At 45.1% G+C, this 18279-nt stretch overlaps 1 protein-coding gene across 2 annotated transcripts; it reads right to left on the bottom strand.

Moving 5' to 3' along the window:
• Positions 1–10883: 10883 nt before the first annotated feature.
• On the bottom strand, positions 10884–15957 carry LOC136506622 (PHD finger protein ALFIN-LIKE 8-like). Of its 2 annotated transcripts, XM_066501523.1 has the most exons (5): positions 15601–15956; positions 15465–15497; positions 13342–13570; positions 11530–11656; positions 10884–11421 (listed from the first exon to the last, which is right to left on the bottom strand). In XM_066501523.1, exons 1-5 carry the CDS (start codon positions 15710–15712, stop codon positions 11149–11151), a joined length of 774 nt encoding a protein of 257 aa, XP_066357620.1. In that variant the 5' UTR covers positions 15713–15956; the 3' UTR covers positions 10884–11148. The 2 variants fall into 2 exon arrangements, with proteins under 2 accessions (XP_066357620.1, XP_066357621.1); XM_066501524.1 differs by lacking the exon at positions 15465–15497 and having other exon boundaries at positions 15601–15957.
• Between the last annotated feature and the right edge of the window lie 2322 nt (positions 15958–18279).

Here is an 18279-nt window from a genome sequence, read left to right as displayed (position 1 = left end):
TTTTCCTCGACCAGACGTGTCCGGTCCACCTCGACCGGACACAGCCCAGCATCCGATGGTATACCCTAGCTACTGTACCGCCAAGTCAGCATGATCGGACGTAGGTAGTCAGCGTCCGGTGCATTTAGATCCAGCGTGTGGTCACTTGATCGACGCTGGCATCTCCTCTGTCTTCTTCACCCTTGCTCAAATGTGCTAACCACCAAGTGTATCACCTTGTGCACATGTGTTAGCATATTTTCACAAACATTTTCAAGGGTGTTAGTACTCGACTAGATCCTAAATGGATATGTAATGAATTAGAGCATCTAGTGGCACTTTGATAACCGTATTTTGATACGAGTTTCACTCCTCTTAATAGTATGGCTATCTATCCTAAATGTGATCATACTCGCTAAGTGTCTTGATCAAAAAAACAAAATAGCTCCTACGATTTTACCTTTGCCTTGAGCCTTTTGTTTTTCTCCTTCTTTTCCAAGTTTAAGCATTTGATCATCACCATGCTATCACCATTGTCATGATCTTCGTCATTGCTTCATCACTTGGAGTAGTGCTACCTATGTCATAATCACTTTGATAAACTAGGTTAGCACTTAGGGTTTCATCAATTAACCAAAACCAAACTAGAGCTTTAACACACCCGTGGTGGCGCAAGGCGAAACATGGCTTACCAACGGCATGGCTGTGGACACTGCAGTGCGGGAAGGATGGAGCAGAGTGAGGCGAAGCTTTGGGTGCAACTGATTGGAGAATGGGGCGGCGATGAGCATAGGCGGGCTCGGTAGAGCGTCTATGACGGTGATGGTGAGCACGGTGAGCAAAGGAGAGCGAGGAGGCAGGTGAGGGTGAAAGGCCGGCTCGATGGTGACTTAAGCGCGTCGCTAAGGTCATGCTGGCAGTCGATGCCTGACGAGCGAGCCCGGCGATGGCGTACGGCCACTAGATGGGGCGCGCGGCCATGGCTGGCCACCACGTGGTGGGTAGCACCTGTTGGCCAGTCGGACACCGAAGGCCGAGCAAGGTGGCCATCAGAGCCTGAATCCGAGCCTGACGACGTAATTTCATGGCGATCAAACTGCAAATCCATAGCTCCATAGTGCAAACAATCTAAATGAAACTTGTAGACCTATGTACCAGCTCCAATTAGTCTTAAAGAATCATGTGCTAATTCTCAACCGAAACCAAGTAATATCAACACCAATGTGAGCTTGTCAGCCCTGTCAGTTAACCGAACTTAGAAATTTTCTCTAAGTGCTGGAAAACAGTGCATTATGGAATCTTGTGAGCCTAATTTAAGCATGTTAGGAGCTAAACTAGTCTATGAACCAAAAATAAAAGTTGTTCCTCTTATCAAATACTACAACTTTGCTTTAGTGACCATCTCCATGCAAGGTCTCTATCATATAGTTCAAACTTGGTCAAACCCATTACATTCAAAAGATGACTTATCCATGAACTATGACTTAGTGACCAATTTAGCCCTAGCCATGAATACCAAAGTTGTTCATAATGATATTCTAAACATGTTTAAGCTATTTGTAAGGTCACACAATCATTTCATGCATTGGTTACACATAAAGCTCTCCAGTTCAACACTCATAGCATCTCTTAAGTACTTGATCATGCTAAGTGATCTTCATGAACATTGTTTCACTAGTCATCCTAAGTATAGCTATGATGTTTTAGTGACTCACATCAACCATTTACATGTATTCACTCATGATCATATGCATATATACAAAGAAATATAAAATATCAAGCATGTTTCATATGTTTCAATCACATGTTTCAAATGTAAGAGCTCAAATATGAATGCTTGATGCTCATGCTCATGCTCATGCAATGCAAGTCAATTTATGCAAGGCTAACACCTAAGGTGTTACAGCTAGTTCCCTCTTCAAGTGCCAGCGTGGTACCTCAAGTTACGCCATGACCTCTGGCCTTATTCAAAAGGTTTGTGTTCTAAAAATCTAGTGTCCGTAGAGGACGATGACAACAACTGGTGTTCATAGCTCGAGGCATAGCGACTGGCAGCCAAATGCTAGAGCAGCAGTAGAGGCCATGTCTACACGCTGAAGCAACCGGAACCCATAGAGACATTGTGAAATAGCTCGAGCGACAGCTATGTGAGAAAAGTGAGAAAAAGAGGATGAATACAAGGGCAAAAGGAGCGTTTAAGAGCATCTCCAAGAGTACCAAAAATACCTTAAAAACTGGTTTTCCAACCTTCCCAAAGCATATTGGGAGGCAGAAAAAAGATGCAACTCCAACTGTTCCCGAAAATTAGATTCCAAAACTTCATCCTCTCCTGATCTGCTCATCGTTGGGCACCACTTGGTCGGTTGGTTCGACAATTGTTGCTGACGCCACCGAGCCAAGCTACGTCGGCTGCGTGCGCCACTCTGGGGCGCTGAGAACTCACCGGCCACCTGCTTCACGACGGCGTCATCCTCCTCAAGCTCCGGGATGCTCTCTTCCTCCCGCACCTCTCGCCCTGCCTGCGTGTCCACGTCCTTGCGCATGGCTAGCCAGGGGTGGTTATGATGAGGTTGAGCGCCGTGGTGACTGATGTGAGCGTCCGCCATGACGTGCAAGCAGATCAGAATGATAACGAAAACGAAGAAGAATGAAGCTGTGTTTTGTAACTAGGTCAGGATGAGAAGATGACCAAACTCAAACCAAGATCAATCTGCATGCAGCTCCGATGACCGTCCACTGGCCTTAGTTCCTCCCAAGGCCTTGCTCGTGGTTCCTCCCCAGACCATCCATTACTCAAGGCAAAAAAGCGACGGTCAGCAGACAATAAAGAAAAGAGCGGAGGGCACGTATGGCGGCGCCGCTGATGACTACTGCAATGATGCTCGACAGCCATGGTAGGCCCATCGCAGACAACATCTGCAGATGATGTGACCACGCCAGCGTTGGGGACCTCGGCGATCTCTCCGACCACCTCGGCGAGCTCTCCGACCACCTCGGTGACCTCTCCGACCACCTCGGTGACCTCTCCGACCACTTCACCAACCTCGGTGACCTCTCCAACCACCTCACCGGCTGATACACCACTCCAAGTCCATACTGGACCAATCACTCGTAGCCGTGCCCAAAAGATACAGCAAGAGGTGCACGCGCTACTTTGTGAATTTCAATTAAACATTGATGGTAATTTCGAGCTACCTAAGTCGTGCATGTTGTTATTACTCAAGGTTCTCCGAGAAGGAAGACAAGGATACATCATCGATGGATCAGAGAGAAGAGCGATGTTTGAGTCAATCCAGCATGGCGTCCGACCAGTTTTAGTGAAGACTACTCTGAAGCTTAATAATCTGCATGAAGCTTAAGAGACTTCTCGTAGTATAATACCACCTCGAGGCTACTAGAAAAGTACCTTTTGATGAATTGATAATTCCAGTGATATTGCAGCCGAGCTGCCGATTGTTTACTCAAACCCTTGTTCTTCCTGGACTTGTGAAGAGATTCATCTGGGATCCACTAGTTTGTGCTTTGCGAGTTCCAGTACGGCTGCCCCGCCTTGTGTGGATTAGCTCCGGTTGTGGTTCTACGGTCGTTCGAAGATCGAGTCGAAGTCTTCGTGGTTTCGGTGTCTCTCTCCCCGTCGCCTGGTTGCATCCAACCTTGGTCAGGTATAAAGCTAGTTACTCCGCTGTTCTCCAGCAAGTTACCCCTTTTATCCCCGCTGCCTTGTTGCAAGTTATCTTGATCGTGACCTACTATCGTGAAGATCGGGCCAACTCCCGTACTGAAATAGTTCAGTACCTATCATCTGGTATCAGAGCTTTAGATTGACACGGTAGGTCTTGCCGTCATCCACATCGTTATCCTTGTTTAATCTACTTCATATATTTGTGTTTAATCATATCCTATAGTCCAAAGCCACACAAAAAATACCTATAACCATTTCATGGTACTGTTACGTTGTGTTTTGTGTTCATCAAGTTGCTAGTCACCACCGTTTATATAAAAATTGAGTGTGTCGTTCATTACCGCTGTCGGTGTTATAAAAAAAGGAAGAAAGAAAGATTCGTTTCAAAAAAAAGAGAGAAGTGAAAAGAATTTGAAGGATCTGTGTTGCGGTGTATTGCTGAAAATTTTAGATTACATATTTGAGTTGGTGGTGATCTTGTTAGCAGCAACATCGTATCTTTAAGCACATCAAACCACTCGGTTGGCAGTACCGTAGCCCTCCTTGATAGCCACCTATAGCTCCACCAAAAACCTGAACCGGGACATTCGATTCGTAATCCTTATGACCTCTCTACCACCTCCATTGAAGCTACCACACCAGCACTATCATGATCCTTGAGATCAGGAAAGAACTTGAGTAAGTAAAAGGTGAGATCGAGTGTTTTCACAAATTTACCTATTCCACTTTTTCTTGAAACTAGTCTAACATGGTAGGATCCAATTCGAGTATTCATGGTGGAAACCATGGAGATGGGGAGCCCCCTGTCACACGGGCTGAGGTGCGCCACCTGGCAAACTCGCTGGTGGAGGCAATGGAGAGGATGCTTGACGCTCGTCTTCTCGCGGAGGGAGGCCGAGGACCACATCGTCGTCATGAAGAAAATCACTGGGAGGAGTCTAGTGATGAGAATTCTGGTTTTGGCCATGGATTTGATCGCTTCAGCGATGGCCATGGAGGACATGGTGGTGGTCGTCGTGCTAGTTTTGATAATCAGCGTGGTGGCCATCGTACACATGGACGTCATGTACGATTTGAAGATGAAGATGAGGTTCATGATGAGTATGAGGCGAGATTTGATGATAATGAAAATCCTTTTGGTTACCATGGGTGTTTTGGACAGCCACATGAACATCATCGTGATGCTGGTCCTGATGGGGAAAATCATCGTGGTCGTCGCAATAGAGATGATCCGGATAGCATTGCTCATGTAAAGTTGAGTGTTCCAAAATTTTCAGGGAAAGAAAATGCTGATGCTTATCTTGAATGGGAGGAGCAATGTGATCAGATTTTTAGAGTGCACAATCTTTCTGATCAGCGGCGTGTCAACCTTGCTTCTGTTGAGTTTTTAGGTTACGCTCTCACATGGTGGAACCAAGTTCAAGAAATCAACATGTGTTGGGACGTGATCATATCAACACATGGGCTGAGATGAAGAGAGTGATGAGAAGACACTTTGTGCCATCAAGCTATCAGTGTGACCTCCGCAATAGGTTACAAACATTGAGACAAGGATCAAAATCTGTTGATGACTACTTCAAGGAGATGGAGTTACTCTTGGTGAGATCTGGAATTAGAGAAGATGAAGAGTAAAAAATGGCAAGATTTTTGAATGGTCTCAATGCAGAAATTTCAGGTTTTGTTGAGATGTGTCCATATCATAATTTGCAAGACCTTGTTGATCAAGCTATGCGCACCGAGAGAAAAATTCAGCAAGAGGGACGAAGAAGCTCTTATGGGAGCCAATCAATTTCAGCCCCATGGCGTCGGCAGCAGTCCGGTACCTTTATTGGTGGGGGAAGATCACAAGGAGTTGCTACTAGGCCTTCTCCATCCATTAGTGCTGCAAAGACCACGGTTTCTACTGCTTCTTCACCTGTAGTTCAGCAAGAATAGCGACGTCCTGCTGCAAGCACAGCAACCCCTTCTGTTGCATCAGCTAATGTTTCTTCTTCCCATACCCGAGGCATTATTTGTCACAAGTGCCAAGGTCAAGGACATATTGCTGCTCAATGTCCTAGTCGAAGGACCATGATTATAAATGAGCAAGGTGAAAGGAAATCTGAAAGCGAACCTGAGGAAGAAGCTCCAATATATGATGAAGAAATTATGCAAGATAAAGGTGATGAAATTCAACCTGATGATGGAGACAACAATTGCTTCATTTCTCGCGTGAGTGCTTAGTGTTACTGCTGTCCAAGAAGAGAATAATCAGCGGCACAATCTTTTTCACACCCAAGGCATGATCAAAGACAAGTTGTGTCAAATCATTGTTGATAATGGCAGCTGCAATAATATTGCAAGTCGAGAATTAGTTGAAAGATTGGGACTGAAACAGCGGCGCCACCCTTCTCCATACAAGATGCAATGGTTAGATGATTGTGGTGCGCTGCGTGTAACAAATATTGTGACCGTTCCCTTCTCCATTGGGTGGTACAATGATCATGTGGAGTGTGATGTGGTTCCAATGGAAGCATGCCAATTGCTGTTAGGAAGACCTTGGTTGTATGACCGAGATGCTCAGATTTGCGGTCGCGCCAACAAGATTGTTCTCATGTACAAAGGAGAGCGCATCACTTTGCTTCCCTTATCACCGGAGGAGATTGTGAGAGATGATCTGAAAAGAAAACAGTGAGAGAGCGAGAACCACTTACGAGAGACACACAAACATAGTCAAGGAGTGTTTCCAAAGCCAAATAAAACTCCACAGCTGCAAAGAACCAAGCCAAAGGGAAAAGAGGGTTTAGTGATGATGGCTAGGAAGGGGGATTTAAAAGAATTGAGTGAACCCAATGCTGTGTTCTATGTGCTCCTGTACAAGGACAATTTTCTTGTCACTAACGACTTACCCTCTACTTTGCCTAGTGTTGTTTTTGATGTGTTACAGGAATATGAAGATGTGTTTCCAGATGAAGTGCCACTGGGACTACCACCTAAGAGAAGAATCAAACATCAAATTGATCTTGTGACCGGTGCTTCACTCCCAAACCATGCTGCCTACCACACCAACCGGGAAGAAACCAAGGAGATTCGGCGACAAGTGGAAGAATTGATGAGAAAAGGGTACGTACAAGAAAGTCTATCACCTTGTGTTGTTCCTGTCCTTTTAGTGCCTAAGAAAGATGGGTCTTGGCGGATGTGTGTGGATTGCCGAGCAATAAATAACATTACCATAAGGTATAGACACCCCATCCCTCGATTAGATGATATGCTTGATGAACTTAGCGGTGCTATCATATTCACTAAAATTGATTTAAGAAGTGGATACCACCAGATTCGCATGAGAGAAGGAGATGAATGGAAAACAACCTTTAAAACAAAATTTGGGTTGTATGAATGGTTGGTAATGCCTTTCAGGTTAACCAATGCACCAAGTACATTTATGAGATTGATGAACCATGTGCTTCGAGCTTTTATTGACAAATTTGTTGTCGTTTACTTTGATGACATCTTAATTTACAGCAAGTCTCTTGATGAACATGTTGAACATATCTAATGTGTGCTTGCTGTCCTACGTGAACAGAAATTTTATGCTAACCTTGAAAAGTGCACCTTTTGCACCGACAAGGTAGTCTTTCTTGGATTTGTTGTTACAGGACAAGGAGTGGAGGTAGATGAAGAAAAGATCAAGGTTGTCCGGGACTAGATGCCTCCACAGAACATGAGCCAAGTAAGAAGCTTCCTTAGACTTGCTCGTTTCTATCGGCGGTTCGTGAAGGATTTTGGCACTATTGCTGCACCAATCAATGAGTTGACAAAGAAAGAAGTGCTTTTCAAGTGGGGAGAAGCACAACAGAAGGCATTTGAAGAATTGAAGATGAAGTTAACAACAGCACCAGTCCTTGCACTCCCAGATTTTGGTAAGTCATTTGAAATAGAATGTGATGCAAGTGGAGTTGGGATTGAAGGTGTGCTCATGCAAGGACGAAGGCTAATTGCATACTTCAGTGAAAAGCTAAGTGGTCCAACTCTAAATTATTTAGTTTATGACAAAGAATTATATGCTCTTGTTCGGAGTCTGGAAACTTGGCAACATTACCTTTTCCCTAAAGAATTTATGATACATTCAGATCATGAATCATTGAAACACCTTAAAGGTCAACTGAAACTGAATAGAAGACATGCAAAATGGTGTGAATTCATTGAATCATTTCCCTATATTGTCAAGTACAAGAAAGGAAAAGAGAATGTTGTAGCAGATGCGTTGTCTCGACGTCACACTTTGCTAACCCAACTTGACACTAAGATTCTTGGATTAGAAAGCATAAAAGGTTTATATACAACTGATTCATATTTTGCTGAACCATCTTCCAAGTGTCGAGATGGCAAAGGATGGAAAAACTTTCATGTGCATGATGGGTTTTTATTTTGAGCTAACAAACTATGTATTCCAGATTGCTCTGTTCGAATTTTACTTGTGCAGGAAGCCCACGCAGGAGGACTCATGGGCCATTTTGGCGCCAAGAAGACCGAACAAGTCCTTACCGACCACTTCTTTTGGCCAAAGATGAGAAGAGATGTGGAGAGACATGTTCTTCGCTGCGAATCATGCCACAAAGCTAAGTCTCGTGTGAATCCTCATGGATTATACACTCCTCTGCCTATCCCTAGTGTGCCTTGGGAAGATATCTCCATAGATTTTGTTCTTGGTTTACCTCGAACCAAGCGGGGAAGGGATTCTATCTTTGTTATGGTTGATCATTTTAGCAAAATGGCACATTTTATCCCATGCCACAAGAGCGATGATGCTTCACATATCACTGAATTGTTTTTCAAAGAAATTGTACGACTACATGGGGTGCCACGAACCATTGTTTCTGATCGTGACACCAAATTTTTGAGTTACTTTTGAAAAACTTTGTGGGGGAAACTAGGAGCACGGTTGCTATTCTCTACGACGTGTCTTCCACAAACGGATGGACAAACTGAAGTTGTGAACCATACTCTATCAATGCTACTGCGAGCTATCCTCAAGAAGAACTTGAAACTTTGGGAAGAAAGTTTGCCACATGTCGAGTTTGCATACAACAGGGCAGTACACTCGACCACTAAATTTTGTCCATTTGAAATTGTATATGGGTTCAAACCCACTGCTCCCATAGATCTTTTGCCTTTACCTATGCAGGAACGTGTAAACTTCGATGCAAGCAAGCGAGCCGAGTTTGTCAAGAACCTTCATGATCGAGCTCGGACAAACATTGAAAAGATGACAAGGATGTATGAGAAGCACGCCAATAAAGGCCAAAGGAAGGTGTTATTCGAACCAGGAGACTTGGTTTGGGTGCATCTACGCAAGGACAGATTTCCTGAACAACGCAAAAGCAAGTTGCACGCCCGAGCTGATGGTCCATTCAAAGTGCTACGCAAGATCAACGACAATGCTTATGAAATTGATCTGCCTAATACTTATAGTATAAGTACCAGTTTTAATGTGGCCGACCTATCTCCATTCTTTAGATTGGAAGAGTCGAGGGTGACTCTTTTTCAAGGGGGGGAGGATGATGTGACCACGCCAACGTCGGGGACCTCGGCGAGCTCTCCGACCACCTCGGCGAGCTCTCTGACCACCTTGGCGAGCTCTCTGACCACCTCGGCGACCCCTCCGACCACCTCGGCGACCTCTCCGACCACTTCACCGACCTCGGTGACCTCTCTGACCACCTCACCGGCTGATACACCACTCCAAGTCCATACTGGACCAATCACTCGTAGCCGCGCCCAAAAGATACAGCAAGAGGTGCACGCGCTACTTTGTGAATTTCAATTAAACATTTATGGTAATTTCGAGCTACCTAAGTCGTGCATGTTGTTATTACTCAAGGTTCTCCAAGAAGGAAGACAAGGATACATCAAGGATGGATCAGAGAGAAGAGCTACGTCCGAGTCAATCCAGCGTGGCGTCCGACCAGTTTTAGTGAAGACTGCTCCGAAGCTCAACAGTCTGCATGAATCTAAAGATCCCGTGCAAAACTGAAGGAGTTATGACCAAAATAATAAAGACTGCACAGAAGCCCAGAAGACGCGCGGGAACTGAAGACCACCTCATAAAAGCTCTAGCCAGTTGACCTTCCACCTCCCCAACGTGGTTTCTTCAGTTCACATCTATCTTAAGAGACTTCTCGTAGTATAAATACCACCTCGAGGCTACTAGAAAAGTACCTTTTGATGATTTGATAATTCCAGTGATATTGCAGCCGAGCTGCCGAGTGTTTACTCAAACCCTTGTTCTTCCTTGTTCTTCCTGGACTTGTGAAGAGATTCCTCTGGGATCCACTAGTTCGTGCTTTGTGGGTTCCAGTACGGCTGCCCCGCCTTGTGTGGATTAGCTCTGGTTGTGGTTCTACGGTCGTTCGGAGATCGAGTCGAAGTCTCCGTGGTTTCGGTGTCTCTCTCCCTATTGCCTGGTCGCATCCAACCTTGGTCAGGTATAAAGCTAGTTACTCCGCTGTTCTCCAGCAAGTTACCCCTTTTATCCTCGCTGCCTTGTTGCAAGTTATCTTGATCGTGACCTACTATCGTAAAGATTAGGCCAACTCCCATACTGAAATAGTTCAGTACCTATCAGCAGAGGTGGTGGCGCCAGAGCCAGCGCGACGCCGATGGCGGCCGGTGCCAGCCTCGTCCATCCGCAGCAGGCGCTCGACCCGGGCCTATTCTACGACCCCGCGGAAGCGGGACTACGTCGACTCCCGGAGAAAACCAGCGCGAGGAGGGATACGCGCGACTGGGGAGTACGCGTAAAGTTAAGGCGCAATGGGGGAGTTTTTCTCAGGTCTTAAAAGATTAAGAGGATCGATTATAAGTTATTAGAGAAAGGGTTTTTTCCAATCTTGCTAAAAAACATAGATTAGGAGAAGATTTAGAAATACTCTCGAAGATGCTCTAACTCTCAATCTGAGAAATTGATAAAATAACCGTTATACTATCTTACAACAAATGATCATGATTTCATAATAGTATCTAGCAAATTTTAACATTAGAAAGCCCCGTGGACTCCTAGAAACAAAAGAAAGGGAAGGGAAGTGTCACCCACCCAGTTAGGAGAGCACACAAACAAGCAGAGCCATTACGACTCCACATATTTAACCAGCATTTTCGAATCCCTAAACTATCGAGACCTGACCTTTACTGCTAGATTCTGCGTAAGCACGATTACACAAAGGCTGATGTAGTCAAGAAATGATTATCTAACTTTAAAACGACTGCTTCATTCCAAATGGCACAGTTGAAATCTAAACCACACAACTCAGTAGACTACAGAACATAGATGCTTGAGCGCCACACAAACTACAACAGTTTACAGTTGGTCAGTACTCGTAATTACTGACACTAGATTTAGAGGCATCTCAAAGCACCAATGCCAACAGTATCCAAACAAAGTATTCAAATCTATTGGCTGCCCTACACGGAAGATTCAGCTTACAACTCTCGTCAAAGCTCTCATAGCATCAAGCCTTGGACCTCTTGCTTCCTGTGCAGGAGGGGCACTTGTACTGCTTGATGTGCTCTGCTTTAGCTGGGGTGATCTTGACACACTTGCCGTGGAACCATGTCTCGCATAAGTCGCAGCAGATCCAGAAGTCATCATAACCTAGGCCACATGCGCCGCACAGGGCAGTCTCATGGTCTTCCTGTGGTTCCCCTTCCTCCCCTTCACTCTCCTCGTCCTTTGGTGGCGGCATCTTTGGGACCCCTGAGTTGGGTTCCGCCTGACGTGAGGGCTGTGTATTCATCAAATGCTCAGCGTCAGCCATCAAAGGAGAATCATGGAGTTAGGTGGCTGGTTGTCATGTCCAATGATATAGCTATGTGATAAAAAAAAACTATACCTTTGAGCCAGATTTGTTAGCCTTATTGTTGCTTTTAGGAGTTTTTTCTTTGAGCTCTTTCTTGGCAGTTCCTGTGACAACCTCATATATGCTGGGAAGGTTATTGATCATGGTGAAGAGACGTTTCCTGCAAGGCAACCACCAGAAGGTGTCTCAGACTGCTTTAATTATACAAAGGAAATTTAGTCCCATATGGCTTTGATCAAAATCTAATAATCTATAATATGGAATTCAGGAGACATCAGGAACAACGATTTCATATTAAACATATATAAAATAAAATATGATCCAAAAGGTAAGGCGGCTAAAGTAACAATGAAATGCAGGCAAGTTACTGTCAAACACATCAAAACACTCCAGTATAGTATTTTAAGGTCATTCTTAAAGGCTTAGGAAAACTTGATTCCAACTAATTGGTCCTAAACTTTTTGTGGAACAAGGGTGAAACATGAGAAAATAACCTGCATTATTTAAACCACTATTGCGTCTAATAGATTTAATCCACAACAATGTAGCAGCCAATGTTACTATTCCTAATGATAAATATGCAAACTGGTTTGTTTACAAAACATCTGATCTTCAATCATGCATTGAATGCTCCAGCTGATACATACTTTACTTAATCAATAACAAGATAGGCCCAGTAGCACCCAGAAGCTGAAGATAGGCCCAGTAGCACTCAGAAGCTGAAGATAGGCCCAGTAGCACAACACTAGTATCTACTCCCTCCGTCCCAATTTATCTGTCGTTTTCGGTGTCCGTGCCACGACTTTGACTCAATTTATATAAAATATGTGCAACATTTGTGTCTCCAAATAAATTTGTTAAAAAACTAGATTCAAAGATCTTTCCAATGATACTAATTATGTATCATAAATAATAATATTTTTTAATATATATTTTGTTAAAGTTGTTTCTCGGGAAGCGAGAAAGACAGATATTCTGGGACGGAGGGACTAACTCAGAAGTAACTGGACACATGAAATGTTCATAGTCTAAGCTTCACCAACAGAAAAAAAAAAAGTAAGACCTCAAAAGCGACACTACACCCAAAATAGCTGACAGCTGCCACTATCTGACATCAACTGGAATAAGGACTCTGTAGTTGTAAGTTGACTGCTCAACAACATTAGCAGCAGATCGAATGTGCAATTGTTCCATGAAAAAGATGTGCAACTAGTAATCTCCCACCCAAATGTGACAATGGGGCATATTTCCCAGTCATATCATTGGAAAAAAAAACCAATTTGGGAGGAAGGGGGTTATGAAATACCGTTTTCCATCTTCTTCGTTCTCACCTATCACTATACCCATCTCTTCCTACTCGTTTCTAAATCAAAACTCACTTTGGATTTTGATAAGAATAACATAGTGATTGCATTTTGGTTTTGAAAATGAAAAAAAAAGAAACTCGGCCAGTAGGGAAAGACCACGCCCACAGTATTGCTTGGAAGAAGAAACTTAGTCTTCAACCGACCAAGAAACCCCCGAACCCTGACAGTGCAGACCCTATAGCACCACACCGTAACCTAGGCCGGCGGCTGCCACGGTTACCATAGGCCGGTGCCAGCGAGGGAGGTTTTCACCAACCCTGAAATTTGCTCCCATGGGGAGTCAAACCCAGGTGCTGGAGATGCTACTCAGAAGTCACAACCGCTAGGCTATGAAACCTTTCACATAAAGAAAATGAATACTCATGAGAAACAATAACTGGTTCTTAAAAAGTTACTTGAGGGAGGTCCATTGGCAAGAAACATTTACATAACAGTCAAAACAGAAAAATCTTATCTTAGGATAAAACAAATGGAATACCTGGATTCCTTGTCGAATCCAAACCTTGCTCCAAAATAAAATGCAACAGACATTAGCCAAGAATCACTATGCACTGCAACAAGTGATAGCCAATCTTTTTCATTCATCCCATCACGAGCAAAATTAATTCCCAGAGCTGGCTCTGGGAGTTCAGGAGGGACCTCCTCAGCAGGCAAGTTCACTTCCCAAGTCTCATTGGGAAGTCCATATAAACATAGGTTCTCCTTCTCTGCACAAAACAAAAGAAAATATTATCTCAAATAAGGTATTTGCGGTTGTTTCAGGCTCTAAATCTAGAATAGCTCACTTTAAACGAAAGTGAATCAAGAGACATAAAGCTGAGATTCTGCAAACACAATAAAAACAGGATGAATAGGAGAGACTAAATTGACCATATAAAATTAAGCATTCCATCTCTCCTATGTGTTCTTAAAAAAATATAGATTGAACATTCCATGAAAAAAAAGGAAAGGGACACAAAATGGCAGACTTTTTGACCTAAAGCATGAAAAAGAGGGACTATGACTAGACATGAATAAATCAGTTCGATATCAACCACCAATAAAAAGACTATTCCCCATGCACATTGCTTGCCTTTCCCACCCACAACTTTTGATCAGTACTGAGCAACTCATCTTGCATTTCCAGTGACACCTTTTGGTACCAACTTCCTGTTCTAAGCATCTAATAATGTTGGCAATTTAATGTGGTAAAGATACAGATTTTGACCCTGTTTGGCTGGTTAGAAAAACGGTTGATGCTGATTTGTTGTGAAAAAAAAACACATTGATTTCGCTAAAACGGTACGGCTGATAATTTCAAGCGAAACAGGGCCAGATCCCACGCATCTGTGGGAAACAAAATCATAAATGTGACACTAATAACCAACATACTCCCTCCGTACCAAAATATCAGATTCTAGCTATGTATCCAGACAAAGCTTCCCGGTCCTATCCACAATTATAAGCGACCAGGGTACATGCATTTGTTTGCCAACTTCTGTCACCGTCGACTTAGGTGGGCATTGACAAAGTGGGAAATAAGGGAGTTGAATCAAGGGAAAGGTGCAGTGACAAAGTGCCTGTGCAGTGACAAAGTGCCTGCAATACTCTCATTGCAGTGACAAAGTGCTTGCAATACTCTCATTGCCAAAATCGAGTAAGAGGGTGTTTGGATCCGGTGACTAAAATTTAGGAGGTGTCACGTGAGGGTGTCGCATAGGGTGTTCGGATACTTATAAAAAAACAAATTACAGAATCCGTCAGTACTCTATCAGTACTCTATGAGACGAATTTATTAAGCCTAATTAATCCGTCATTAGCATATGTTTACTGTAGCACCACGTTGTCGAATCATAGACTAATTATGCTTAAAAGATTCGTCTCGCAAATTAGTCGCAAACTATGCAATTAGTTTCGTAACTAATCTATATTTAATACTCTATGCATATCCGATAGGACAACGGCTAAAGTTTAGGAGAGGCAACCAAATAAAGTTTTGGTGGCCAGAAACGAAACCAATGTTGACTTCGACCAGGAAAAAGAAATGCTATCCTGACACTCCCACTACCAGACATCATCAGTGACTAACTGACGAAACATCCCGAAAATGCCCCTTCTACAGTTGGGGCAGAGGTCGTTGTCCGGGAGCATAACAGTAAGTCGACAGCCGCACGACTTTTCGAGATGACTGGCCGGCCGTGCGGTCGACCAGCTCAGAAGATAAGGATTCCCTCCCCCGTTGGCCTTTCCGCTTTCCCACCCCCAGATGAACAGCACAAGGATAACTAGAACTAGAACGTCGCCAGGGGAAACCGAAAGCAAAGCTCCAGCGGCTGTCACCAGCAACATCGGAGCAGGAATTCCGGCGGCCAAATAGCCTCCCAGGGCGCACGGAGAACCAACGAATGGGCGGTGGAACGCAGTAAATTAAGTGAAAAAAAACCCCCGAAAATCAGCAGACTAACCGCCGCCCCACCCCAGATCGGCTTTTTGGAGAGAGAGAGCTATCCGTAACTTCGAAGCAAACACGCTCCAAATCCGTGTGGTAAAACATCTGAATCCGCACCCCCAAAACCAAAACCCTAGGAATCCCAGCCGGATCGGGGGAGCAGGCAGGCTCACCTGGGTCGCACATCACGTAGAACTTCTCTACATCTGCAGCAGCGACAGCGGGAAACCATTCGTCAGCACAGAACTCCGAGCCGGAGGGAGGGAGAGAGGAACGCACGCAAGCGAAGGAAGGAGATGCGGGCATTACCGGTGGTGAGCGCCCTGATCAGGCCGGCCTGGCGCGCGCGGTAGTCCCGGAAGACGTCCTCCGGCGAGCGGGGCACCGGCGGCGTGCCCGGGAAGGCGGCTCCTCCGTCCATTCGTCCCCGGAGCTTAGGTCAGGGCGGGGGGCGTAGGGTTTTGGGGGGGAGGGAGGGAGGGGCGAGGAGAGCTGGGGATTACACGAGGACGGCGAGGAGGAGTCGATTGGAAGGAATTGGGAAGCGTCGGCGCTGAGATAGAGAGAAGACTTCTCTCTGAGAAAGAAAAGGGGTAGGTCCGTCCTCCTACGTTTGTTCACACGCGCGCAGGCGCAGGCGCAGTCGCGGGCCTTCCAATGCGTCCGATAGTTTGTGGGCGTACTGGGCACACCACTGACCCCCCATAAAAAGCTAATGTGGGTGTTTTATTCAACGGCTCAAATTTATTTACCATCAATAAATTTCCCTCAAAAAATTTACCATCATAATTATTTTTTTCGGGTTGTGATACAGTATACGATGGGATTTCTAGGTCAGGATGTTTGTCCTTAAAGCTAATGCTCCAGCGTGGGTGTCCATCCCGCGTCCAAGTAAACTGATGCTTCTAGGTGGACCTGTGGACCGGTCCACTGTCCTCCACACGACATATACATGGTTTTAAAAAAAAAGGAAAAGAGAGTGACACTTTCTCTATCCGGCATCGATCGCCGTGGGTGCCTCCACCGCATCGTCCGCCCTTCGCTCGCTTTCTCCACGGCTGAGGCCACTCGCCGCAGCCCGCAAACCTACTGATCAATCGGCGCTGTTGCCCGACCGCTGCTCGCCTGTGGAAAGGGAGACTGCAGCCGCTCGACCGCCACAGGCTGCCTCTACCACGGGGGTCGGACGCCATGGTCGGCAGCTAGGAAGACCTTCGCCTCCGACACACCGCGGCCCAGCGTCCACCTCCCCGCTCACGGCCATCGCCAGGGAGCACCCTAGGAGAGGGGACATCGCTAGCAGGGGCCTAGGCCAGGTGCTGGCGCAAGCTGGCCGCTACTAGGCCGCGCCACCATCCTCGTCCCGCTGGCTAGCGGAACCTGTTCGTTCCCCGCTCTAGGTCTGCGTCATACGGGAAAAGGGTGAAAACGCATGTTGCAAGCTCACATTTCAAATGTTTCAGGTGTTTTAGAGGTATGTTACAAGCATTTCATACGGATGTTGCAAAAGTAGATCGAAATATTGCATATGTTGCAATGGTTGTACACATATGTTGTCTCTAATGTTTCATCTAGTTTTTCAGACGTATGTTGCAAGCGTAGTTTATTTGGATGTTCCATATGTTTCACACTATGTTGAAAGTATTTTATCTGGATGTTGCGTATATTTGCAATGGTTTTCAAGTGTTTTTAAATGTTTTTTTGCAAATATTTTAGACACATGTTTCAAGTGTTTTATTTGTCTTTTTTATGTATGTTGCGAGTGTTGCATCTGAATGTTTCAAAAGTAGATCGGGTATTACACATGGGATACGTGTGGGAAGTTGTAGGTATTTCTTAACGCATACAGAAATAATCCGCAAGCGCACGGAATTACCATTGTAGCATTTCATCCGGAAGTATGCAGGGTATCGTATTTCCACGAGGAACGAAGGTGTAAGAGTCTCTTAAGCTAGTTCAACTAAGATAACAAGAAGAGGAATAGCCCAGGTAGTGAGGTTTTCTAAGGATAGAGATTCTAAGTTAAGATAGCTTTGCCACTATAGGCTTGCTTCGGGCACCGGATAACACTTGGTCTGCCAAGTGTTGCTGACCTACAGCTCTACACCATACCCGGACGTGGAAGATTACGAGGAATAGATAGGGCTATCACCACCTGCCGCCTACCCCTCAACCGTGGAGTACAAGGCAAACGAAGGTAGACTCTAGCCTAGACACCACATCTACGCTATCGGCTACTACTCTAGCATCGATCAGGGTTATCCATCTTTATCATGGCCCTTTACTAGAGTATTCTTCACAAGGACGAACGACAAACCCGCAGGTAAATAATGAACAAGATTAACTTAAAGTAGAACTCACCACCGAAGATAAACACGAACCTTATACTCCAAGTAGTATTTGGTTCGTAGAGGTACAAGTGGAGAGGAGCCGATGATTCCTGGCATTTCTTTCGCTAAGTGTACAAGGGGCCCCGAGTATACAAGAGGAGGTAGCCGACAACTCCGGTACTTCTCCACTCTTACTCACTCACTCACTCCCTACACTAGAACTAGCTAAAGAGCTAAGATAGGAATGAAGCTCTTCTCTTCTTGTCACATTGTGTCTCTCTTGTGTTGGATTCATCAAATGAGGAGGAGGGAACCTCCTTTTATAGATGGAGAGGAGGGGGTTCTTTGGAATATTCCCCCATTCCCATATGGAAGGAGCAAACCGACTGTCTCAGGCTTTAATTTTACCGCCATCCCCACCACAACCGACCATAGAGAGGCGGATAAGAGGCGTCCTGCAAAAACTGAGCCCAAAAGGGCCCGCTAGGGGTGCGGCCACACCAGGGGTTCGGTCGCCCCAAACGAACTCCAATTGAGCCTAATTTTGGTGGGTGTCTTCTTGAGGGCTTCCTGATTGGGCCTATAAAGTTTGACATGATTTGGAGGTGGTTTGCTTTAGGTCTTGGCCTTTTTGTCCTCATGTTTGGGCCCTGATTTT

This window comes from Miscanthus floridulus, chromosome 15 (assembly GCF_019320115.1).
Source record: "Miscanthus floridulus cultivar M001 chromosome 15, ASM1932011v1, whole genome shotgun sequence".
Lineage (NCBI taxonomy): Eukaryota > Viridiplantae > Streptophyta > Magnoliopsida > Poales > Poaceae > Miscanthus > Miscanthus floridulus.
The sequence above is the reverse complement of the archived record's forward strand: the minus strand, read 5'-3'. Positions and strand labels throughout refer to the sequence as shown.

Coding starts and splice junctions, on each gene's coding strand:
- LOC136506622 (XM_066501523.1), bottom strand. CDS start 15,712: ATGGACGGAGGAGCCGCCTTCCCGGGCACGCCGCCGGTGCCCCGCTCG. Junction 15,498..15,600: donor GATCAGGGCGCTCACCACCG/GTAATGCCCGCA, acceptor TCGCTGCTGCAG/ATGTAGAGAAGTTCTACGTG. Junction 11,657..13,341: donor GGATTCGACAAGGAATCCAG/GTATTCCATTTG, acceptor GTTGCCTTGCAG/GAAACGTCTCTTCACCATGA.